This window comes from Sinocyclocheilus grahami, unplaced genomic scaffold (assembly GCF_001515645.1).
Source record: "Sinocyclocheilus grahami isolate Dianchi unplaced genomic scaffold, SAMN03320097.WGS_v1.1 scaffold141.1, whole genome shotgun sequence".
NCBI classification, from domain to species: Eukaryota; Metazoa; Chordata; class Actinopteri; order Cypriniformes; family Cyprinidae; genus Sinocyclocheilus; species Sinocyclocheilus grahami.
In genome coordinates this window covers 727,350-753,495 of record NW_015505320.1, presented here as the reverse complement: position 1 = coordinate 753,495, position 26,146 = coordinate 727,350, and the positions used below count along the sequence as shown (strand labels likewise).

General features: G+C 38.6%; 1 protein-coding gene across 1 annotated transcript in view; it reads left to right on the top strand.

Moving 5' to 3' along the window:
- insra (insulin receptor a) overlaps positions 1-26,146 on the top strand; it is a 67,876-nt gene that overhangs the window by 30,460 nt on the left and 11,270 nt on the right. Inside the window, exons 3-13 of the mRNA XM_016280491.1 lie at positions 8,833-9,154; positions 15,332-15,471; positions 16,809-16,953; positions 17,060-17,274; positions 17,362-17,488; positions 17,848-18,098; positions 18,927-19,094; positions 19,220-19,418; positions 22,645-22,928; positions 23,013-23,152; positions 23,690-23,849. Coding sequence (XP_016135977.1) covers positions 8,833-9,154; positions 15,332-15,471; positions 16,809-16,953; positions 17,060-17,274; positions 17,362-17,488; positions 17,848-18,098; positions 18,927-19,094; positions 19,220-19,418; positions 22,645-22,928; positions 23,013-23,152; positions 23,690-23,849 — 2,151 coding nt within the window. The remainder of the gene's footprint in view (positions 1-8,832; positions 9,155-15,331; positions 15,472-16,808; positions 16,954-17,059; positions 17,275-17,361; positions 17,489-17,847; positions 18,099-18,926; positions 19,095-19,219; positions 19,419-22,644; positions 22,929-23,012; positions 23,153-23,689; positions 23,850-26,146) is intronic.

The window sequence follows — 26,146 nt, the reverse complement described above, 5'->3', positions numbered from 1 at the left end:
GTGCAAATTTTCAAGAGTTTTTGAATATGTTAAGGCCCCCAAAAAAACCCCCGGAAGGTTGAATAAAAAAAACTAAAAAAAAAATATATATATATAATAATCCTTAGGGGAAATTTTAACGGCATCTATAGCACAAACGAACGGAGCCGTTGGCATGGACGGAGAGCTCCCTGAATTAGCATATATTTGTTATTCCTAGGGGGAATGAATATGTTCAGTATTCTAACGGCACAATTCGAGAACAAATTAATTAGAACGATTTCGAAAAAAACAAACAAACAAAAAAAACCGGTCTCTCTGTTTCAACTTAATGCTGCCTTGAAATTTAAGCTTAGTCAACTTGAAATATGAAGTTAGTGAAAACTTGGAGCTGACTAAACTTAAAATTTTAAGGCAGCACAAACACAATTTTTTTTAAACGGGGTGGAGAGTAAAGTTCCCGTTATATTTAAGAAGAGGTCATGGTTACATTGTTTCTTTTAACGGCACAAATCAGCACAGACAGAGCACGAATGAACGGCACCGGTTTGGAGGGATTTGGACAGAATGGGGTGGAGAGTGACGTCACTGGCCCGTTTTGTATTTGTTATTTCTGAGGATGGGAAATAGATACAATGTAAATTTGAACGGCACAAATCGAGCACAAATGAATGGCACCATTTTGAAAAGATTTAGATTGCATGGGGTGGAGAGTGAAGTCACTGTTCGTAAAAAGTTTATTTGTATTATATAAAAGAAGCGGTCATAGTTACAGGGTTTCTTTTAATGGCACAAACCAGCACAAATCGAGCACAAACGAACGCCACCGGTTTGGAGAGATTTGAAAGGCATGGGGTGGAGAGTGACGTCACTGCCCAGAATTGTTTTTGTTATTTCTGTGAAGGGGAAATATATTTGATGTTCATTTTAACAGCACAAATCGAGCACAAACGAATGACACAAGTTTTGTGCGATTTAGGCGAACTGGGGTGGAGAGTGACGTCACAGCTCCCGAAAATATTTTGGCAAAATCGTGGCAACATGGGGTGGAGAGTGATGTGAATATCTTAAACACCAAACCAGCACAAATGTTCGTTTTCGCGGCACAAATCAGCACAAACGTAGCACAAACGAATGGCATAGTTTTGGTGAGTATTTCTTTTTATGGGGTGCCAACTTCACGGAGGTTACTATAATGTGTCTTAGTGTGAATTACTGTGTATTTGTGGTGACACAGAGCAGATTGTGAGAGTGTTTGTCACTTGCCGACGTGTCATATGTTGGCTGTCATAAAAACAATAGCTGTTTGTTATGCCTTTCCTTCCTGCGGTACACTTGTGTGTTTATAGACTGAGCTGTATGTGATCTATGTCCAGCGAGCGACGTTTCTTTTGCTAGGGTCAGATTCTGTGTCTCGGCGCCAAAGGTAGATACTTGCTTCCTTTCACACACCTCTCATCTCTTTAATGCTCTTTCCTTTCTCTGTCTCTTTCTCACATACTCATGCACTGCATATCCTTAATGGAAGTTTGCACACAGGTGTAGATGGCTTTTCTGCTCGTGCTGAACTGAATTGCACTGCCGCTTACGAGCAAAGCGTATGAGCACAGCTTGCTGTTTCTGATAAATGAGTCACATGTGGCCACCTACCCTGATGTTGAAATGTGACCCAGATCCAGCAGATAAGACGCCCAGAACATGAATGAATGAAAGCTAATGAGCAATGAATGACTCCCTCTGTACTAACTAAGATCTGCACATGGAGAGAAGGAACATTGGAGAAATTAAATTTGTATATTACTTTGCATGGCTTTATTTATTTTTATTAATTTTTCAACCAGAAAAACCATCATTTTGACCAAAACAGACAATTCGTAATATAATAAAGCAGGTTTTTCACAAAATGAACAGAAGAAAAAACAAAACAAAAAAAACTATGTAATCATATTATTTATATGCAGCACTACAGTAGTACATTAATAAGCAATAATATTTATGTAAAATGTTAACTTAAACAAACATTAAATTTTTTTTGTAATTCAGATTAATTTTTGACTTTTAATTGACTTTTTACTTTAATTAATTCAAGGATAAAAATAAAATTGCGTTCTGTAGTGTATATGTGTGTATGTAGTTTATGTATTTAATTGAAAGAAGTCTCTTATGATCACCAGGATTGCATTTATTTTATCCAAAAATATAATAAAAATTGTAATGTTGTGTTATGTTATTGCAATGTATTACAATGTTATAACAATGTAAAAAAAATTTAATTCATTCCGGTGAAGGCCATTTCTCTAATCTTTAGTGTCACTAAATCATTTTAATATGCTGATTTGGTACTGAAGAAACATTTCTTATTATTAGCAGTGTTGAACATCTTTATGGAAACTGTGATACATTTTTTTCAGGATTCTTTAATGAAAAGAAACAGCATTTATTTGAAATAGAAATCTTTTGTAACATTATAAATGTCCTTACTGTCACTTTTGATCAATTTAATGCATCCTTGCTGAATAAAAGTATTATTTAAAAAATTTTTTATATAATGTATAGTGAATATTTGAGATATTACCTAGACATACTCTGCCACAATGCTAGGCTGTTCTGGTTGTATTGAAAGTAAGATGACTGAAGTAACAGTACACTTCTCCTCAATAATCCGCACTATTTAAGGTATCAAACATGCACCACTTAGCAAGCACAACTTATCAACAACAACTCTCCGGACTGCAGGAGTTCCCAGCAGCTCTGTAGGTGGAATTTTCTAACTCTTGTAGCAGTGTTGTCCCCTCCCCTTGTCTTTCTGCCCAAGGTTGCGGACACGTGAGCAATAAAGGGTTAATACACTGTGGCTCTGCCTCACAGACAGTACAGGCCATTGCATGGCTACCTTCTACAGCCAGCAAACACATTGGTTAAGGTTGAGGGTGGGTTTGCGGCTGGGGCTGTTAAATGGACTGGACTCTCTGGATCAGGAGTCGCCATGCCTTGCTAAGAACCGGGAGGGAGAGAAAATAGGGGCAGAGGCAGTAGGGTTTTTCAAAGAATAGATGATAATGAATTTACACGGAAAGCCATTCGAGTCAACAAGGTTGTTTTTTGTACAGAATTCTTCTTAATTTAATGTGCTTTCAATTGACAATCTTTGTGGCTTGCTTGTTTTTTCCAACTTAGCACCTCCATTGTTGTCACATGTGCACACACACGCGCACACACACACACACACACACACACACACACACACACACACACACACACATGCTTCCCCTCCTTTTCGCGGCAGGCAGTGAGGTGGCCCTCCCTGGATTGTCGTGTATAAGGGACAGAGGGTAATGTTGTTTTGCTCTTGAGTTGGCTGACCTGGTGTCACCTGACATTGAAGTGAACAACAGCTATACACTCGCCAGACTTGTTTTATACCTTAACGTGTAATAAAAATGTATGTGTGAAAGGCAGCTCCATTTTATACCTTTTCAGTATTTCGAAATATGTATTGAGGAGCTCAGTGGAAAAACTGAGAATTGTTTTGAACTTGCATATGAATCCATTTTAGCTCCTCGGATTACTGCCAGCATTCTCACTTTTCATGACAACTTTTCCTCTGTTTTCATTTTTTTTTTCGCTCTATTTCCCCAAAGCACTACATAAATTCACTTCTTTTTTTTTTAACCAGGCGTTCCATGATTCCTGGGTTTGTCAGCGCTTGTCAGGAGCATTTGGAAATTTCAGAGAAGCCTCCAAGCATTTCTGAAAGCTTAGTTTTGTTTGCTTGAATCACCAAACACTTGTCGGAGGTTTTAACATGCTGTTAAAAGTCAGTTCAATGCTTAATTATTATGCACAAGGCAGGTCTGGAGATTTCTGATACCTCATTTTGTCTTGTCGTTGTCATGGATGCAGAGGTGTTTGCTGGCCTTTCTGTATGTACTAAACCAACTCCAGGATTGTGTTCGGCTGAGTTGTGGTGTGGTGTTAACATCACCGGCGAGAGCCAATATTCCATTAGGAGACACACACATTTCTTCTGTGGCTTGTTCTTTGTCCTCTTGGTGTCTTAATGCGATTCATTATTATGTCCTTTCCTTGTGCTCAGCTCTAATGCTGTGTGTTTGTGTGTGTGTGTGTTAGGTTTGTGCTGATACAATCACAAATCGAGATCAGTGATACGTCATGCTATTTGTTTTGTTCTGTCTATTAATTTATTCAATTTGCAATTCATACACCACTGTATAAAAGTTTGGGTTTGGTGAGTTTTTTTAATGTTTTTGAAAGAAATCTCTTATACTCGTATAAGCCTGCATTTATTTGATCAAAAATACAGTAAAAACAGTAATAGTGTGAATTGTTATGTGAACTATTTTCTATTTTAACAAAGTAAAAAAATATATATATAATAATAATAATAAAAAAAAATTATCATATGTTAATTTAAAAAGTCTTGTATAATTTCTTAAAACTTGTGTTGTTCCAGTTTGGTTCTTGCCATGAGGATGGCCTTGGATGCTGACATGGCAATAAAAATAAATAACTACTACTACTTAAAACTGTTTAAAGTCACAAAGAATACAAAGAGTACATTTCTAGGAACTAATTTCTAGTAACACTTGTATAAGAATCCCACAGCCAGCAACGAAACTGTTCACTTGTGTGTGTTTGTGAGAGGGAGGTTGTGTGTGCGTGTTCAAACACATGTGCAAGCGCGTTCATATGTATGTTTGAGGGCAGCAGCGCATGCTCCAGCTAGCCATGCATGGTTTATTTTTAACAGGCTGTCTCAGAGACAAGCTTGCGGGTCACGTTGTTAGAAAGAGGCCAGTAAAGTCTCACAGAGTGATTCAAGAGGAATCTATAGCCTAGATCACTGAAGATTCTCTTCCATCCGCTACATAAGGACCTCTATGACCCTCGAGAATTTATCTTTAGGGTTTTTCCTATCTTTCTTTCCTTTTCCTATGCGATACGTGGCGTCTTTTACCTCTTTCGTTTTGGTGGGGGGTGAAGAAATATGTAAACAGTGACTTCTGTGGGAGAGAAGGACTTACAACAAGACTCTTGTCAAGCAACTGGCAGCAGTGTGCTGCTCTGTGTAGTGTGTGTTTATGGGGTTTTGTGTGTGTGTGTGTGTATATGATGGAAAGAAAGAGCACATAAAAGGCAGAGGAATGCGGTTACACCATTTTAGGAGCTGCTTATCAGAGTAGGCCATTTTGTCATTGTTTTAATATTGACAATTGTAACGTGCTGTTACAGCAAGATAGGACGTGACTGTAGATTTACTGAGAAAACACTTAGTTATATTACAAGTGAGTTATTGACAACATCCGTGATTTTCCACAGAAGATAATGAATTAAATGGAAGGAAATAATTGAATGCTTTTACAGTTTTTCATTTACATTGGAAGTCTAACAAGTTTCAGCAACACTCTTAACACCGTTTCTAAAGTATACACTTATTCCAACGGACAGTTTTGTCATACGTTCTGCGTTCCTTATCTTCCATTGGTTTGACAAACTGATAGTACTGCTTCAAACTCATGGCCTAAGTTAAAGGGGTCATATGACGTTGCTAAAAATAATATTATTTGGTGTAATGCAATGTGTTTATGCGATTTAAGGTTAAAAAAACACATTATTTTTCACATACAGTACATTATTGTTGCTCCTCTATGCCCCGCCTTTCTGAAACGCTTTGATTTTTACAAAGCTCATCGTTCTGAAAAGTGAGCTGTGCTCTGATTGGCCAGCTATCCAGTGTGTTGTGATTGGCCGAATACCTCAAGCGTGTGACGGAAATGTTACGCCCCTTACCATACTGTGATGCCGTATCCCGGCGCGACGAGATAAAACCAATTACAAATGAGGCATTTGTAGCATCCAGTGGGGACATACTGATTATAACGACTTATACTGTCTTTTTACGCATTGCTTGCATCGCGCCACGTAAACATAAAACCATGTCTGCATTTGTGATCAAAGAAATGACAAAGAACAAGCGCTACTCTACACTGCTCAAAACTCGCGTTTGAATAATCTGTGGCAAATTCTTTAAATATGAAAACGTACTTACAGGCTTTGAGTCAGAAGCGCCAGACTGTCCTTGTAAAGTTGGAACTGCCCCACTTTATAGAAACAGCCTTTGTGCACAGCTGGCCTTGTACTCTCCCTGGTTCAGGAAACAGTCCTCCGTAAAATGCGCTGCACACACTCAAATATTTGGGTTGAACTGTTCTGGAACAGTGTTGTAAATACAACTTAACCACTGATTTCTAATTGTGTCCTCTTTTGGAAGACCAAACAAAGTAGTTTCGCTTTCACAATGAAACACATCTCCACGGTATGGCGGCAGCGGCAGCATCAATATGGTTCAGGAAACAGTCCTCCGTAAAATGCGCTGCACACACTCAAATATTTGGGTTGAACTGTTCTGGAACAGTGTTGTAAATACAACTTAACCACTGATTTCTAATTGTGTCCTCTTTTGGAAGACCAAACAAAGTAGTTTCGCTTTCACAACGAAACACATCTCCACGGTATGGCGGCAGCGGCAGCATCAATACTACAGTGAGAATCAAAGTTACGCCTTCTTTCTTTGCATGAACATTTGGGCAGTGTTATGCAAATCTTCCCACACAGTGACGTAGACATGTGGGGGCGTGTTTAAACGAGGCGTTTTAGGAGGGAGTGGACGAGTCTTAACTTTTATAAAGAATATCTCTTTGGGTTTGAGACTTTAGTCTTTGCAACTTTAGGGATCTTATCTATTTACAAACAGTGACACTCCAAAGAGAAAGGAAAACTTGAAATCGCATCATATGACCCCTTTAAGCCAGTGTTTTTGTGTCAAGCTGATCGGGGTTTAAACAACCAGAATAATGTGTTGATTAGACATGTGCCAGTATTTGATATATCACGGTACTGAATATGAACGATATTGTTATCGTGGGCACTTCTAAATACTGTGAATAATTATACATTACAAATTATTCAGAATTTTGAATGCATTTTAAGAATACTTTTCCCATCAACTGGTTTTCCCATACAACACCATTGTATGCTGCGTGAATGACGCATGTGCACTCTGATGTAAACAAGCACGGATGCAAAGGTATTACAATACCCTTTTCCCCAATCTGGCACAAACAGCTCGATTAGTTCCGGGTTTGATGAACATTTTCGAAAAACGAAATGTGATGTGATTGGTTAGCTATCCCAGTGCGTTGTGATTGACGAACAGCTTAGACGGTGTTTCAGTACTGCCCCGCCCCTTGCCAAAGCAGCAAGTTTAGTTAAGGATGGCGTCAATATTGCCATATCAATTTGAGCCGGATTCAGACCCAGAGAATATTGAACAAGAGGATCGTGCAGAACCTTTACACGTACGGTTATTGCAAGACATATTAGAGTGGTAACGTTATTGTTTTGTTTTTGGCTAAATCACGTTTTAGATAGGATTTCAACAACCGCTTAAAAATAACTGCATTTACTATGTACAGATAAGTGCATATGTATTATTTTTATTGTTATTTAATTCTAACATTATAACATGAATTGCAGTGAAACTGTTATACAGTTGAATTTATTTATACCATAGTCCAGTGTTTCCCAGATGGCATATATATATATGCAAACTCATTCTCTGCCAGCAGAAGGTGCTGTTGGAGTGGTAGAGATCAAGGTTTCCCCGGTAATGGCTGTACACAAAGCAGCACTCCGCTCAAAAAAACACTGCTTTATCAGACATTACCTGCAAGATTAAATGAAAATGACATCCAGTTTTCTGAAGACAGCCGGTTTCCTTCAGAAATAATTCATAATTATTCAGGTGCATGTGTAATAACTTGCGAAAACTTGAGACTTCAGCAGCACTTCTTCGTCGTCGTCTTGTCTGATGCGCTCAACCAAGCGTTCTTCTAACCACGACCTCGCCCCTCCCCACCCCCCAACCATTCGAATTTCCGTAGGGGGGAATTATTTTAATGATATTCTAATGGGCCGCTTTGTGATATCACAAAACCCGGAAAACAAACGCTGTAGTCCGAACGAGCCGTTCGTTGTAGTTCTTGAAAAGGGATTTTTTAAAAAACAAAATATCTCCCTTTGGAGTGGACTTTTAAGATTTGTAAGTTTGAAGATCTTTTTTTATGCTCAAACATACACACTGACTAAAATTCAAAAAGTGAAAAAGCATAATAGGACCCCTTTAATTCATTAGTTAACACAAACTGCCAATGAAAAATTCTTCTGAACATTCATTAATCTTAGGTATTCCAATATTTAATAACACGTTGTAAAAATCGAAAGTTGCAACTGTTATTTAATGAGCTAACATGAACGAAGACTTGTTTTTTTTTTTTTTTTTAACAGAGATTAATAACTTCTGTAGCAAATGTAGCTATTGCTCATTTTGAATGTTAATGCAATAACTAAAGTTAACTAATGAAGTCTTATTGTAAAGTGATACCTATTGGTCTTTATTCATTTGCACTTTAATCTATGCAAAACTTTTAATTTAAAAAAATGTATTATTATTATTATTGCTGATAATAATCTATATTTCCAGTCAGATTTAATTTACAACAGTCTTACTTTAGCATATTTTATTAATTTGCCATGAGAATAAAATGTGAAGTTTGTTTTGCACTTGTTTGTTTTATATTTATTTATATATATTTCTTTTGATTTTCCCTATGGAAATGAATGATCAAGTGTGGTAGCCTGTTTTTTTTCCCGCTCTAAGCCAAACCTTCTCCCCCACTATATGAATATATGTCACTGTGAATCAGAAGCATCTGTTCTTTTCCTAACAAAAATGTCTTTGAATATAACCTCCTTCTCTCTGTCTCTCCACAGTGTGCCCATCCTCATGCAAGCACCGCGCCTGCACTAAAGACAACCAGTGCTGCCACGACCAGTGTCTGGGCGGCTGCTTGGAGGCCAGCTCTTCGAACAAATGCGTGGCCTGCCGCAACTACATGCACAATAACGCCTGCGTTGACAAGTGCCCACCTGGTTTCTACACCTTTAAGGGCTGGCGCTGCGTCAGCTTCAGCTTTTGCCAGGAGCTCCACAACAAGTGCAAGCAGGGCAAAGGTGACTGCCATGAATACGTCATCCACAAAGGCGCCTGCATCCCAGAGTGCCCTTCTGGGTACACCACTGTGAACTCCACTACGTAAGTAACCTGCTACTTATACGCTCTCCACTCAATGAACGTGCACAAATGCTAGCGCACATGTCCCCAAGTGTTGTAAAGGGTACTTCACACGCTACATGCGTGCGTCAGGACCCATAAAAGCTAAATCTGTTGTGTATGAAGTAGGGCTGAATGATTAATTGCATTTGCGATATCGCGATATGAGAAAACGCGATTTTTCAATCGCAGAGGCTGCGATTACACTCGGTCACGTGACACGCGAGAGTATAGAGGTGTGTTCCACTTGAAGATCGATCGGTGTATGACGAGAGAAAGCATAAGGAGATGTCTGCGCTCTCTTATAGCTCTCGCAGTACTTTGATGACACACACCCATCGGTCTAAGCAGCGCTGCTTCAAGTCGAGCGCGGGCCATCAGCAGAAAAAGAAAATAAATAAATCAGTAAACAGCCAAAGGACGTAACTTAGAATGGGAGATGGATTGGTTTGTGAAAGGGAAGAAAAAAGCCATAGATGAAGTCGCACAGACCCAGGCAGGTGCTGGTCATTCAAAAGCTAAATGCAGAAAATATGACGAGGCATATCTTGTTCTCGGCTTCACTCACTGTGTCTATACCAGACGCTACAGTTGTTGCGTCGCACCGCAACAGCTCTACACTGGACGCGGCAAATTGACCGCTGCAAATCATTTTAACTTCGTCACAGTTCGTCATAAATAGAACAAGGCATCAGTTTAATGTCGCGTCGCATCTAGTGTACACAGCGTCACTGATTATAATGGTTCTACTGTATTTTGCCACTCGCGTCCGGTGTAGACACGGTGTTTAATGTCGTTGGTGAGGAGGAAAGCCTGTGTGTGTCCTATGCCTTCGCGGACAGCATGAAACCCACAAAAAAGAAATAAGTAACAGAGAGAATAATAATAATAACAGTTAATCTCTCTCTGCTATTTTTCAATGTTTTTAAAATTAAAAAAGCATTAATGTTTCATAATGTTTAATTAAATTATTTGGTAGTCTGATGTGGAATGGGGATTCGGGAAAGGGGGGCAGATTTTTTTTTTGTAGGTTTAAAGGGGGGTGCAACCACATAAATTTGAGAACCACTGGTCTAAAGTAAACAGACAGTGTTTAGTGCAGTCCATATGTTTACATATGTTTATTACAGTGACTTTGAATTACCTAAAGTAGTGTGGTAAAGCAACAGATTTGTTTTTATATTTCTGCAATCTACTTTAGTTTGTGTGATTTGTTACTGACTTTCATGTTAATGTTTACACCAGGCTATTTAAACATAATTATTACATGCTTACAAGGTTGGAAGTTCAACAAATCAGTCAATGTACTCTGATTGTAGTTGTTAAATAAAAATTTAATTAATATCAATTCATGCATCACCTAATTTCATCGTAACATATAGGTCTGGCCTACAGAAAAGAACATTTATGTTTAATCTATCTATAATAGTGTGTTGGTCATACTATACAATGATTTATAGCTTGTCTTTGTTGAATAATACAGAACATAAAGAGCTTTAAAAATTAATTGCATATTAAATCGCATTTATTGGTAAAAAAAATCGCAATTAGATTATTTTCCAAAATCGTTCAGCCATAGTATGAAGTGTGACCCGTTAAGAGGGAGGTGTCTGGGTCACTGGACTACTTTATGCCTCATTTAGACTTCAGAATTGAAAATTAGATAGATAAACTAGCCGACTTTTCCTCTTTTATTTACATGAGAAACATGCTTTTTATGTTTTTCATATGCTCAAGCAGCACCAAGAACTCCGTGTTGGTTATATGAACTGGTAAGCTGTCCATTGCTGCTGAAAAAAGTGGGTTGGTGGTATAGCAGGTTTAAATTGGTCTAGCTGGTCTCCCAGTCTGAAAAATGTTCAAAATCCCCATAAAACCAGCAGGCCAGACAAGTCTGACCAGGCTGAGAGACCTGCTAAGACCAGCAAAACAGCTTAGGCCGGTTTAAGACATTTTTTTTCAGCAGGGATTTCATGCATCCTTCCTGTTTGTCTCATTCATGGAAAAGGAACAAGAAGTGAAGAAAAGGGCTAAACTGCAAAGATGGCTTAGAGTGATCAGGGCTGTACTGACCTCAATCGACTGTCTGAGTGCACAAAAGATTATTTGGGACAGAGCGAGTGAGAGAGTGTGTCAGAAAGGGAACGTTGTATGTTAAGGAGAGGATGAGTGTGAGTTTTAAAGCAGCGCTGACTTAGCGTGAGGCTTGGCAATGCTGTTTGTGCCCATTTAAAAAAAGCTCTGAGCAGGAATAGGATGACTACAACAGACCGCTAACCTCTGTTTTACAGAGCTTTTACATAGTTTTACACAGAATGTATTGTTTGTTTGTGGTGGAAATGCAGGATAGCCAATGTCTCATAGCTTTATTACCTCTCACACTATTTCTACACACATATGTGTTTCTGTATGCAGAAGGATGGACGATTGTTCATATAAATGGTTTTTGACATTCTCAAATCTCTGATTTTCAGAAGCTCTTTGGTCCAGCTGTGGTCAGACACCAGCAAAAGCCTTCAATGAAAACAGCAGAGCATACAATCAAGATATTTAGATACAAGATTAAAAAAAAAAATTATCACGCATACTTCAGTATAGCAAAATAGTACCCTTGTTTGAATGAGAAATACATTTTAGCTACTATTCAGAGTTGTAATATGAAGAGCAGCAGAGAGAATTTTTTTTGGAAAAGTTCTGTTCGGACATTTTGGGATATGAATTTTATATGCTTACCAGGGCTGCATTTATTTGATTGAAATTACAGAAAACTTATTACAATTTTATTTAAAATTGTATTACAGTTATCACAATTTAAAATAACTGTTTTCTGGTTAATGTGTTTTAAAATGTAATTGCCTGTGATGCCATTATTCCAGTTTTCAGTGTCACATGATCTTTTAGAAATCATGCTAATATGCTGCTTTTAAATGTCTTTACTGTCACTTTGGATAAATTTAATGAATTCTTGCAGACCCTTAACTTATGAATTGTAGTAGGGATGTAACAATTATCGGTTTCACGATAAAATGCCCTGACGGTTAGTATTACCGTTTAAAATTTAATTATCATCAAAACGGTGTTTGATTATCGCAATTTTGAAAACTCGCATCAGCGTCAGTCTGACGCAGAAGCAGCATGCAGTGTTGTTGTTGTTGTTGTTTTTTGCACGAGACGAAATGGCGGAAGGCAGTGACAGCGCTCGGGAGATTTTTCAGCCATTTAAGAGGACCAAATCGGCGGTCTGGTTGTATTTTGGCTTTTACAAGAGTCCTGAAGGCAATTTAATCGAGGACGGTCACCCTGTCTGCCGATCTTGCAAGAAGAAAGTAGCTAAGTCATCTTTTAATACTAAATTCCTCTGATTTCATTTTCAATACAATCAAAAACTGAGGCACAAGATGGCAAGCTGCATTTGAATAAAACGAGAGAGAGCGCGTCCGAGCCTCTGCGGTGATACAAGAGACATGCGGCGAATTCCAAACTTATGCCCTACTCCCTTCGAAGGGCAGAGCCCTTGAAGTGTGTTCTTTGAAGGGTGCAGGGTATTACTGTCTCGTATAAGCGTTTGAAACTCCCTTGGCGAAGGGAATGACTGACCAAATGTTACCTTGACAATGCTGCGCATGCGTGCAGCATTCAGTGCTCCATCAGTTCTTGCAAATAAATATTTATTATTATTATTATTTTATTCAAATATTGTCTAATTGTGTCTTATTTACTATTAAACATTTTCAAACTAAACTTGCTTACACTACCGTCTTAAATCATATTTCTATCACTGACGAAAAATATGTTGTCTTACATTAAAATCGAAAAATTTAGTTAGCCTGTTCTAATTATGTTTGTATGTGAACTCGAAATCAACCCCAACTTTGCTACCATGTGATATTTCAGTTTTTCTTTTTTAATAAATCTGCAAAAATGTCAACAGTTCTGTGTTTTTCTGTCAATATGGGGTGCTGTGTGTACATTAATGAGGAAAAAAAATTAACTTAAATGATTTTAGCAAACGGCTGCAATATAACAAAGAGTGAAAAATTTAAGGGGGTCTGAATACTTTCCTTACCCACTGTATATACACAAGTGATTTATTATTATTATTAAGGATTCATGTTAATGTTAATTTAATGTTTTTGCTAAAAAAAAAGTGCATATAGCTGCTAATTGTATTTGTTGTTTGTTGATTTTCAAATATAAAACTTATTGAAATGTTTTCAGTTCTTTTTGAACATTTTCATCTAATTTTAACAAAACCGTGATAATATTGATAACCGTGATAACTTTGGTCACTATAATCGTGATATGAAATTTTCATACCATTACAACCCTAAATTGTAGTGTGCTCAAAATTAATGAAATGTCCATTTTATGCTTTAAGAGACCTCCAAAACAATATCGGGCACTGGTGAAACATCTCCTATAATAATAGTGATTTTATTTGCTTGCAAAAAAAAAAATTTTTTATGCTTTTTGTCCATAGAGTGTGTATTTGTGGAATCTACCAGATTTGTATTTATTTATTTATTTTGCACCTTTGAGCCAAAACTTTTTTCTTACCCAGAAATGAAAATTCGATAATTTTTTAGTCACCCTCAGTTCACTTCAAACCCATCTAATAGTTTATTCTACTGCTGAAAATGTGTAATGCCCAAGCTGTTTTTATTCATACTACAACAACACAAAATGGTAAGTCATACTGACAATCTGCAGAAAGCATAAGCACCATAAGCATAAGCAATCTTTCAGGAAATTACCCCTTATGTCTCTTTCACTATATTCCAAGTCTTCTGAAGCCATTCTATAGCTTTGTTTGAGTAACAGACTATATTTTGTGTGTAATGAGTTTCTTAGACGCAACTACTACGTGGCTTCAGATGTTGGATGAACCACTTTTATGGCACTTTTTATCATTTTTGGAGCTTGACAGTCTGAATCACCATCCTGTTTTGTTGTATCTAAAAAGCAGACCTAAAATGTACTTTTGTGTTCATTGGAATAAAAAAAATCATGTGGTTGAAGAAAAATTAAGGTGGGTAAATAATGAGAGAACTGAAATGTGTGTTCTGCCAGATAGGATACTCCTCTTTTCTCTTACTCTTTTTCCTTCCCTCTTTCTCATGATACTCTTGCTTCCCCTGTGCCAGTATGACCCCTAGGCTGGGCAGTGTGGGTGCACTGTGGGAATTCAGACAGCAGACACACAAATCAAAGAGGCTGGACAGACACAGCACAGTGGTCAGGCCTCTCACCCCGCACTGCCGCCCTCAGTTACAGTCTCTGCACGCTGTCTGGCCTCCAGTGAGATATCAGGAGTTTCGACACCCTTGTCTCATCAGCTTGTGTCTCTCTGTCTGTCAGCTGCATAGACAGGGAACGCCGTCTGGCCACTGATAGATAAACGACTCTGAGTTGCATCCCTGCCGCAGGGTGACACGGCATACTGGACTCTCTGATATGTCTGCAATACGGCTTTCACCCACGCACCAGCTTCGCTTCAGATTAGCTGGATAAACCGCAGCACATTCCGTCCTTTTTGGCAGGTACCACAAAAGAGCAAAGAGGCTCAAAACACAGCGACAACCCATTACTTGCGCTTTACCCGATAGGTGGTTTGTGCACATTCTTGGCATGGCTTCACATGTTGTGACGCTATTATAATTAAGACTTTTAGCATGTAAACCACGCCTCCATATCCTTTGTTTTGCTTGTGGATTCACACTTTATTACAGTTGTCGTACAAATATGTGTAGCGTAGTTTCACAGGAAACCGTGGCGCAGAAAGCATCCTGCACAAAAGACAAACAGTTCTTCAGTCAGGCCCGACATATCTACAGAAATAATCAGTGATTAAGCTGTGTCTCTGGCACGTCTGAGAGAATGTCTCATTCATCCTTGATTGCACCTCGGCCTACCCTGCAAGGTCACCCGCGCCCCCCGCTCCCAGCGCTGACACTTTGAACAACAGGATCCTCGTCCTTGACACAAACAATCCGTTATTGTCCTAATGCCACAAATTTGCTTCAATGTCAACTAGAATAGAAACACTCCATCATATCTGCGTTTCTTTGTTTCCGTGTTCTGTTCACAGCACGTGTGGGTGAATTACTTTTGTTTGTCATGCGGCTTTGTGTACATGTGACTCTGTGTTCTGTGCCGCAGGTTGATCTGCACCCCTTGTGCTGGCCTCTGTCCCAAAGTGTGCATGGGGCTGAAGACAGTGGACTCAGTCACTGCGGCGCAAGCTCTGAGAGGATGCACTGTGATCAATGGCAGTTTGGTCATCAACATCCGCGGAGGGAGTAAGAACAAGCAAACTCTTTAATACAATTTCTCCTCTTTGTGCAAGTGTAGATGGACGTCTTTATTACACAGATCTCTTGAATTCAGGGTTCTGATTGGTTAATCAGCGTTCTCCAAATGTAATTGTATGACTAAACTATATAATTGGATAATGTCTGTGGCAACCATTTGTTCTTTAATGCCGAGTTCACACTGCACGATTTTCAAAGACGTCGCATCACTGTTGGTTTCACACTGAACAACTATCTGGGGTAGCATTCAGTTGTTGCTGTGTTCACACTGCACAATGGAACGACGACAGGAGGTTACACACCGCATGACTTTACAATAGGAAGAATTGCCGACAGCTCTGTCTGGTGCAGGGTTGCCAGGTTTTCGCTACAAAACCCGCCCAATTACTATTCCAAACTAGCCTGAAAATAGCCCAATTGCTTTCGAGGGGTCCCCCAGTAAAAATCGCATTCGGGGGGTAAAAAAAAATAAAAATTTGGGTAGGGTTCCCCTGGTACAATTCACATTCCAGGGCCTAAATATCACGTTATTGAGGTCGCTTCAACCTGCTGACATAAAAAACAACCGGCGGCAATCGCGGATTTGGCAACACTGGTCCGCAAACTACATTTCATATAACTCCTCCCCGAACTTCCCGCTGCCCTGTATCTTGGTCTCTCATTGGCTGTAGGTCATCGCCAATGTAGTTTTCAGTCAGAACTCATTTCACACAGTGTGATTGTGAATCGCTGACAGCTCCAGATATTTAGCATTTAGCATTTAGTGATTGTAACTCGCGTGAACGAGCACCGATTTGCCTCAGATTTCGGGCATTTGTTGGCGATTTTGCAAAACCTGTTGGCGAGTGAAAAATCGGGCTAAAATCGTGCAGTGTGAACTCGGCATGAAGATTAGCAATTAAACATCAATGACAGGTTAGTTATTATTTATTTATGTATTTATTTATTTGTATACACACACATACATTTTCTGTTATTTAATTATTAATCTGTCAATTATTCTAGAGTATAAATATATATAATTTAAATAATCATATAAATATACACAATAATTATTGCAAAACTTATAATTATTCATTTGTCTGTTATTCAGGGGTATAATAATATTAATGTAATAATTAATAACATCATACATTTCTCTATTTTGCACTGTGACTGCATTACCACCTTGGGTGTGCATTTACTTCCAATAATTAAATGGTTTGTCATTAATTATTGCTTGTGTAATCAATTACAAAAACACATACGCTTATATGTACATTCATCAGAGTGCAGGTTTTCAAAAATTTAGATTTTAAACTTGCTCTTCTATTTCTTCCTGTTAGATAACATTGCTGCAGAGCTGGAAGCTAACTTGGGACAGCTGGAGGAGATTACCGGCTACCTGACTGTACGACACTCATATGCCCTAGTCTCTCTATCTTTCCTTCGCAAGCTCCGAATCATCCATGGAGAGACACAGGAAGTTGGGTATGAGTCTTGTCATTGGATTTGTCAAACCTAATGGTCCCATGTCATCTATATATTCCCTCCTCTTCCCTCGTCCTCACTCGTGTGCTGTGTTCTTTCCCATCAGGAATTATTCCTTCTACGCCCTCGATAACCAGAACCTACGTCAGCTGTGGGACTGGTCCAAACACAACCTAACCATCAAGCAGGGTCGCATGTTTTTCCATCATAATTCTAAACTCTGCATGTCAGAGATCCGGAAGATGGAGGAGGTGACGGGCACTAAGAACCGGCAAACAAAGAATGACATTGTCTCAAAGACCAATGGAGATCAGGCTTCATGTGAGGAAGGCGTAGCCTTGCATTTCAGTTATGCTCATATGCTCTTTCTGAATAAATTTGAATGCGTTTTTCTTGCTGTTTCACTAGGTGAGAGACAGGTTTTGAAGTTCACACAGATTCGCACACTTTCTGACAAGATCATAATTAAATGGGAGCCTTTCTGGCCACCAGATTTTCGAGACCTCCTGGGATTCATGGTTTTATACAAAGAGGCGTAAGTGACTCAACTATTTATATGGAGCTTAATCAATGTAGACCGTTTATTTACTGTGTTTTGAATGAGGCTGTAAGGAATATAAGTACTGTCCAAAATCCAGAGTGTTTTGCCCACTGGAAAGTTTTAAGTGAAGTCTGTATTTTGTGTTTTGCCAACTTAATGGTCCATACCAAGTTAAACAGACCGTACTTCCTGTACTTCCGCCTCGTTTTAATTTTCACCGTATTCAAAACGTCATCTACCCTGACTCTAAGGTTCTTTTTATAGCTGTTCTTAGTTTTTGTAGATTGAGTTCATTGCAATAAAGTGATGATTTCTGTGTAAGGATTTGTTGATATTTATCTCTGCTTTTCTAGGCCATATAAGAACGTGACTGAGTTTGATGGTCAGGATGCATGTGGCTCTAACAGCTGGGTCATAGCAGATGTAGACCCTCCACCTCGTGCCACAGATGGAAAGGAACAGCAGGAACCCGGGTACCTCATCCTCCCTCTGAAGCCGTGGACGCAGTATGCCATCATGGTCAAAACCCAGCTCTCCGCTTCTGATGAACACCAAGTCCATGGAGCCAAGAGCAAAATCATCTATGTCCGCACCAATGCTACCAGTAAGAGCTTCAGAAGCAGCGTCATAGGAAGATAATGGCGTTTTTTACGACTCCCTATGCTGTCATGCAAAATGAAATTTTTAAATTATATTTTATTTTACAAAAGTGGAGAGGACAAACCTAGAAATTTAGAAGGTACACCCTTGCTCAAAACAATCATTATCTCTATTGGAGGTTTGAATTTGAAGCATTTGTATGCATGATCTGTCCCAAACCTGCTTAAACTGAATTTAGTCACTTCTGAAGTTGTTTTCTGATTCCAGTAGCAGTGTTTATTGTGTAGGCTTGGCATGGAAGGCAATAAAAGAGGTCAAAGGCTGGTAAAATAGGTTGCTGATGACTTCCAGCGGTGTGAAATAAGCGGCCGTGATTTAGGAGAAAAAACGAATGTGGTTTGCTTTCAGTGCTGCCAGGTGTCTGTCTGGCTTCCTTTTGAGCTTGTTTTGTCTTTCTCTCCTGATAAACCACATAACTATTCACTAAGTTGAGAACATTGTTTCGGCAGCTAGTTGGCAAGAGCTGAAAGTAGCGCTTTAGGGTTTTTCTCTCTTTTTTTTTTTTCCCCCTTCTTGTTTAGCAAACGGTTGGGTTTGCACGCCGTGACATCGATGGTGCCCCTCCACTTCTTCCTTTTTAGACTGAAGCTGTCGTTATTCTTCTTGTCTCATTGGTGCCCCAGTCTGAATGTGGTCTAGCCAGAATTGAGTTTAGTCTGCTGTTCTACTAGTCTACTTTTTTGGCTTGTTCTCATTTAAAATCATTAATGTTTTTTTATTTTTTATTTATTTACCTTTGTTTGAGGTGGGGTTTTTTTTCTTCTTTTTTTAGAACCATCTGTGCCCCTGGACCCCATATCCTCATCAAACTCTTCATCTCAGATCATACTGAAGTGGAAGCCCCCTAATGATCCAAACGGAAACATCACACACTACCTGGTCTTCTGCCAGCAGCAACCAGAAGCCAGCGAGCTCTATAAGTTTGATTACTGTCAGAAAGGTTAGAAAACATACATAATGTAGAACATACACACTACCGTTCAAAAGTTAAGGGTTGGTAAGACTCGGGCTGTTATCTCTAATGATGTCAGAACAAAGTCTGAGCCTTGTGTTTCTGTTGTTCAGGTATGAAGCTGCCCACCAGAGCCCCCACCCAAGTGGACAGTGAAGAGGAACAGAAGTGGAACCAAACCGAAGAGCAGGGCCAAGATAGCCGCTGCTGCGCTTGCCCCAAAACAGAGAAAGAGCTGAAGAAAGAGGCGGAAGAGACAGAGTACCGCAAAACCTTCGAGAACTACCTCCATAATGAAGTCTTTGAGCTCAGGTAAACTTTCTGGTTCGTCACTTAACTAGTGTAGATTACAATTGCAAGAATTAAAGTAGTGCTGGGCGGTATGACCAAAAATGTATATCACGGTATTTTTCAAAATTATACTGGTTTCACGGAACATGACGGTATTTTTTTTCCATGCATGACCGGGTGTTAACCATATTTTCTACTGATTGAGAGAGGAAATACTGCAGTATATTGTCATGTATATACTGTCATGATGAGTGAATATTATCAAAAAATATCACACTAAATAGTGACTAAACACGACCCCTTTTAATACATGTTAACCAGGAGTCACTCTCATTTATAATCGCGGCATTGTCTGATCAAATCAACATGCGTCTACACTAAAGAGCGGCTATGCGGTTGTTTTGGCTATATTACTTTTTGTCTCGTGCAGTGCACTGCCTGCGTCTGAGTAACAAACTAAAAAAAACAACAACCAAAAAAGTGCATGTGATATTATCAGATGAACTACGTTCAAATGTATAATTCCAAACAATCAGTAAGCGACAGGTGCTAGGGAGCGCTGTTTTGTACTTATTTATTCAACTGAATGCGCTGCTTCTCTGCCGCTCACTGCACAGCACAGACGCCGAGAGAGGTGACACTTCTCCGGGAAAGTCAGACCGCGCGTTTGCGGGACAGCTCTGGCGAAATTTTCCAACTGAACCATAGTTAAGGTTTATCCTAAAAAGTCACTAGGTTTGTCAGTATGAATATTCTATGGAAAAAAGCCGCTAAAAGGGTCTGAAAGTTGCTAAATCTAGTGCTAAAATCGCGCTCGTGAGTGTGTGAGACGCGGGAGCTGATGGCAGGGGGCGGCGGATATTTGTGGTGGTCAATGTGGATATTGTGGATGAGTTCTTCTCATTACTGATGTATAATGCTATGTAGTATAATAAATGATAAGACACTTGTTCTTTGCTTTGTTTTATTTTATATAAGAAGGTGTAACAGTAAAATATATTTGAGTGCACATAAACACACACAAAACTCAAGTACATATGGAGGGAGGGGTTCTTGCAGACCAATCACAGCGCTTGCGGTCTGCGTAGAATTGATGCGCTGTTAGATTTTTGGAGAGGTGCACGTCAGGCTACGGCGTATGTGTTTGCATCTATGCGTAAGCTGCGGCTTAGGTTCGATGCAGAAGTATAAATTGGGCTTTAGTGGTCAGGCTGGGTTGTTTTTGACTCCAGCAAGACCTTGAGTATGTGTTTTTGTTAGGTGCTTTTTCACTGTCTTTGTGTATCTTTGGCCTTCAGAAGCTCACAGCTGGCTTTAAAGATCCCGTTCCACTCCTACACACATGCACGCTCGCACATTCACACAAACTTTCTCTCATGCCTTGCACAGGCCTTGGTTTAGTGTAATCTTTGTTTTGAAGATATTGTCTGCTCTGTAGTAGTGATAGACAATGTTGACAATGACTACACGACGCGTTCAGAGGAAGTGCAGACTCCTACACAGACGGTTTGTCTCGCTACCCTTCATTGTTCTAAATATTATGGTCGTCTTGCAGCTGGTCTGTACGTTTTATTCACAGCGCTTTTACAGACTATAAAAAGTATTCAGTTCATTTTATTTAGATGTTAAAATATGGTTTTACTTAATGGCTCTTAGAACACACCAAAAGAGCTGAATCCTCCTGTCCTGAGCTCTTATATTTGAGGAAATAACTGAAGGCTGTGGTGCTCTGGTAGTGGTTTACCACTGGAATAGTTAAAACCAACCACATGAAATGCTCCTCTGCTCCCTCTAGTGGTGATGTGAGTAATGAACTCGATCAACTGGAATTTTGTGGCTTGTAATCCATGTATGGTTGTGTTGTACTCCTTAAAAGATGACCAAAATAATAACCTTTAGCAAATATACACATTTAGATTTTGTCTTCTGATATAATGGGTCAAATACATGAACGTTCAGTAGTCTGGGGTTAGTAATATTGTGTAGTGTTTTTGAAAGAGTATCTTTTGCCTACCAAGGCTACATTAATGTGATAATAAAGTGAAAAACAATGAAACATTACAGATAAACTGTAATACTTTGAAAAAGTATTACCGTCTAAAATAACTATTTTCTATTTTCAAAATGGATTTCCAGTTCCAGTTAAATTTTTCTTACGAATCGTTCCACTACTTCACTGATTTGGTGCTCAAAAACATTTTTTGTTATCAGTGTTGAAAATCAGGGGTCACCAGACTCGGTCCTGGAGGGCCGGTGTCCTGCAGAGTTTAGCTCCAACCCTAATCAAACTCACCTGAACCATATAATCAAGGACTGACTAGGTATACTTGAAGCTTCCAGGCAGGTGTGTTGAGGCAAGTTGGAGCTAAACCCTGTTGAAAATAGTCCTTAGTGCTTTATATTTCTTTATAATGCTTTCTTTAATGTTTTTGCAAGACACCATGAACTCTTTGATAAATATATAATTGAAAAGAGTAGCGTTTATTGGAAATAGAAAACTTTTGTAATGTTATAAATGTTTTTTGCTGTCATTTTGATCAGTTTTCGGTGTTCTTTATAAGTTCAAGTATAATTTTTTTTAAAAAGTCTTACTGACACTAAATATCTGAATGCCCATGTATATTGATATGTCGTCTTGCGCAGCCAGATTTTTTGTCCAGTTGATTCTCTTTACAATGTAAATATTCTCGCAAACAACCTGCTTCGACAGGAAATGTCAACAGTAGGACAACTGCACTCAAGTGAACTTGCTAATGTTTGGATTTGTTCAGAGGTGTTGAATGAATAGTCACTTTAAGATTCCATATATTTCCTAAACCATAATTTGCCACGCTTTTTATGTAATTATACAGTCATTTGTGGTCTGTATTCAACAATGAAGTGATAATGGAAGCCCTTTTCCTTCTGAGCTGTAGAAAGAACAGACTCTGCGTCATAAGGCATTTGTCATATCCCTTTAGATTTTTCCCACGTTGCTTTGAAGAGTTGAAGATTGTGACTTGAACATCTGTTTAGCACAGATGACCATTCGATTAATGGACTCAATAAGAGTTGCAACGTATAGAACTGCCATTTAAATGTTTTGTTTCAGATTGTTTGATCTTCGGGCAAGGCTGCATAATTTACATGCATTATTACATGACTCACTTCAGCTGATATCACAACATATGCACACTTTTTCAACATCCACTGCCATTCAAGACTGAATCTAAATCTAGTACCTCTTTGCGTGTTTCTGTGTCTCTAGGACATCAAGACAGCGTCGATCTCTGGTGGGAATTGCCAACAGGACCTCGTCTCGTCTTTTCACTACACCCTCTTCACTGCCCAATGGCTCTGCCACTCGTAGCCCAGAGGAGGAAGCAGAAGCCAATAAGATTTCCCTGATTGTTCAGACCAAGGAGTCGACGGTCATCTCCAATTTGCGCCATTTTACCAGCTACCAGATAGAAATCCATGCCTGCAACCATGAGACTGACCCCTCTCGCTGCAGTATGGCGGCCTATGTCAGTGCCCGCACCATGCCTGAAGGTATGGGATTGTTATTTTATGATGCAGTTTTATTTCATATAGTATAGTAGTGAATATATTTTTAATAACTATCTGTTTTTATAGATAAAGCAGATGACATTGTAGGGCCGATAATCTGTGAGGTGTCTGAGTACTCAGTACACATCCGGTGGATGGAGCCTAAGGCCCCTAACGGCATGATTATTCTCTATGAAGTCCATTATAAGAGACTGGGAGATACAGAGGTGAGATGTTACATGAGATCGAAGTCTGTGTTCTTTCCAGGCTCTCTGCTCCCATAAACGCTGGCTGCACTTTAAATCTGATTTTTATCAATCCTGTTGAAATCAACATGTGCTAGCTCCAAATCAACAAGCTATTTTAGCATCATTGCATCATTGCTGTGTATTTCTGTAACCATGGAGAAATCTAGCCAGAGACAGTGGAAATGTTCCTAATGTTGTTTTTGAAAAGCTTTGGATAAACAAAGGATGATTATATAAAGGCTAATAATTGTTGTAAGAGAAACAAAACATGACGGTTTTGCACTTATTTGCACATGCACCTGTTTCCGTTGATGGATTTGAAACACTCTGTTGTAACTGTTTACGCTGACATCTGGCAGTTTCATTAAAGTCTGATGAGTGATATTTGGATGTATTAGTGTGAGGTGGACTTTAAAAACATGATAAAAGCCAAGACTTTGCCACTGGCTAATGGACGTCTTCAATCCGATGTGCACAGCAGTGTGGGTTATCTAACTGCGTGCCTTTATGTCTTAGGAGCTGCACCATTGCGTATCCAGGAAGAATTATATTGCAGACGGAGGCTGCAAGCTGAGAGTGGTGCATCCTGGGAACTATACATTGCGGATCAGAGCCACCTCTCTGGCAGGCAATGGATCATGGACAGAGCCAACACACTTCTATGTAGAAGACCTACGTAAGACGCTATTACACACACACACACACACACACAGCTTGTATATAATGCTTATGAATCTCATATTTGCAGTTTTTAAATTATGCATAAGCATAATTAAATTATACCCACATAACCAAATTTTGAGAAGGTTTTTTGTGTGTGTATATGTGGGAAAACTAAATATTCACACACACTGATATAATGGGGCAAAGTTTCAACCTCTAGGATTTCATTAGGGGGAAAAAATTTAATTAAAATGGCATTGAAATCAATTAAAATGCCAATGATTTTATTTTTTTTAAGCCCTAAATTGGTTTTATTGTTGTTTTTTGTTGTTTTGTCATTTGTGTTTTCATTTATGTATTATTGATTATAGATAATTTTTTAATTCCTTGGGAGGCCCGATGCCAGGATGGCATAACTGGGGGGCATTTCAATCCCATGGGCACTAATTATAATGCACAATGACAAAACAGACACGGATGCATCCACGCGCATTCATACAAAAGTTGAATTTGAAAAAGTTGAGTTTAAAGTAAATTTTTAAAGATATTTTAAAATGTTTGTTTCATGTTTTAAAAATGGTGTTTTTGAGAGACGAAAAAAACGGCTAAGCCATGTAAAGGCCAAGTCGCATTTTATTATTACATTCATGAATAGGCTAACGTAAAATGCCGGTAAATAAAGCTGAATGTTTACTAACATTATAAATACAGATAAACATAGCTAAAAGCTATTTTAGTTCCTCTCACTCCATAACAAATTCTTTACATTTAACAGTTTTCATAAAGATAATGAAAAATAGGATAGTAATCAAACATCAACCCAAAATGAATTCATTGTTGCCGAAATTGAAACGGGCATTGGGCTCACAATGGATTGTACTTCAGACTATTTAAATTGAGTAGTGTAAATTCTTATATGTGTGGTTGGCTTATTTTATTTTGATAATCAACAGGCTGTGACGTCAAGTATGCTAGAACTGATGTTGTGTGTGTATGCGTGAGGCACCTGCATGATCACCTGATTCTTAAATTTCATTCCTTACAACAGCAGAAACAAAGATAAGATTGAAACATCATTATGAAATTATAAAGGGTCTACTTTTATTTGTGTACAGTCACAATAACAACAAAACACTGTGCTTTTCAAAATAAAGAAAACGAAAAGATGTCTCATTCTGCCGTATTGATTTCCCATCCGTGAACTTGTTGGGCATAAGAAAAATGGATAAACTCGGCATATTGAATTTGTCACAGTTTTTCTTTCATTTTGTTAATCTGAATTAAGTCAAATATATTTCACAAATAGGGCTATTGATTTAATTCATATGTATTAAATGATTCAGTTTTTCTCCGTTCATATTTGTTATTTTATTTCAGCTTTATTTCAATTAACAGAAATGTTCTTAATAGTTTTAGTTAACTTTAGTAACCCTACCTAAATGGCAAAACATCCATAGAACTGCAGTACACTTTCAATTTTCCAGCTGTTTCAAGCCACAAATATTAATTTAATGCCGGTCTGGGACAAATTTCCGGCCAGGCCTCAGACAATGTGCCCATGCTCCTCCAATTAATTATCCATTAACTTAAAGAAAACGAAAAGATGTCTCATTCTGCCGTATTGATTTCCCATCCGTGAACTTGTTGGGCATAAGAAAAATGGATAAACTCGGCATATTGAATTTGTCACAGTTTTTCTTTCATTTTGTTAATCTGAATTAAGTCAAATATATTTCACAAATAGGGCTATTGATTTAATTCATATGTATTAAATGATTCAGTTTTTCTCCGTTCATATTTGTTATTTTATTTCAGCTTTATTTCAATTAACAGAAATGTTCTTAATAGTTTTAGTTAACTTTAGTAACCCTACCTAAATGGCAAAACATCCATAGAACTGCAGTACACTTTCAATTTTCCAGCTGTTTCCAGCCACAAATATTAATTTAATGCCGGTCTGGGACAAATTTCCGGCCAGGCCTCAGACAATGTGCCCATGCTCCTCCAATTAATTATCCATTAACGGTTTAAATAATTAAAGTTCGTTAAGAAAACTGAAGGGGCACAAATTATTTCTGGGGGGCCCTTTGCCATAGCACCAGGCCTGTTCTTTTTTATTTTAAAGGGGTGGTTCATTGCGATTTCACTTTTTTAAGGTTAGTTAGTGTCTAATGTTGCTGTTTGAGCATAAACAATATCTGCAAAGTTACGAAGCTGAAAGTTCAATGCAAACGGAAATATCTTTTAAAATTCTGGCAGTTTAATGCCTACAAAAACGGCTGGTAGGGACTACAACGAGTTACTTCCCGG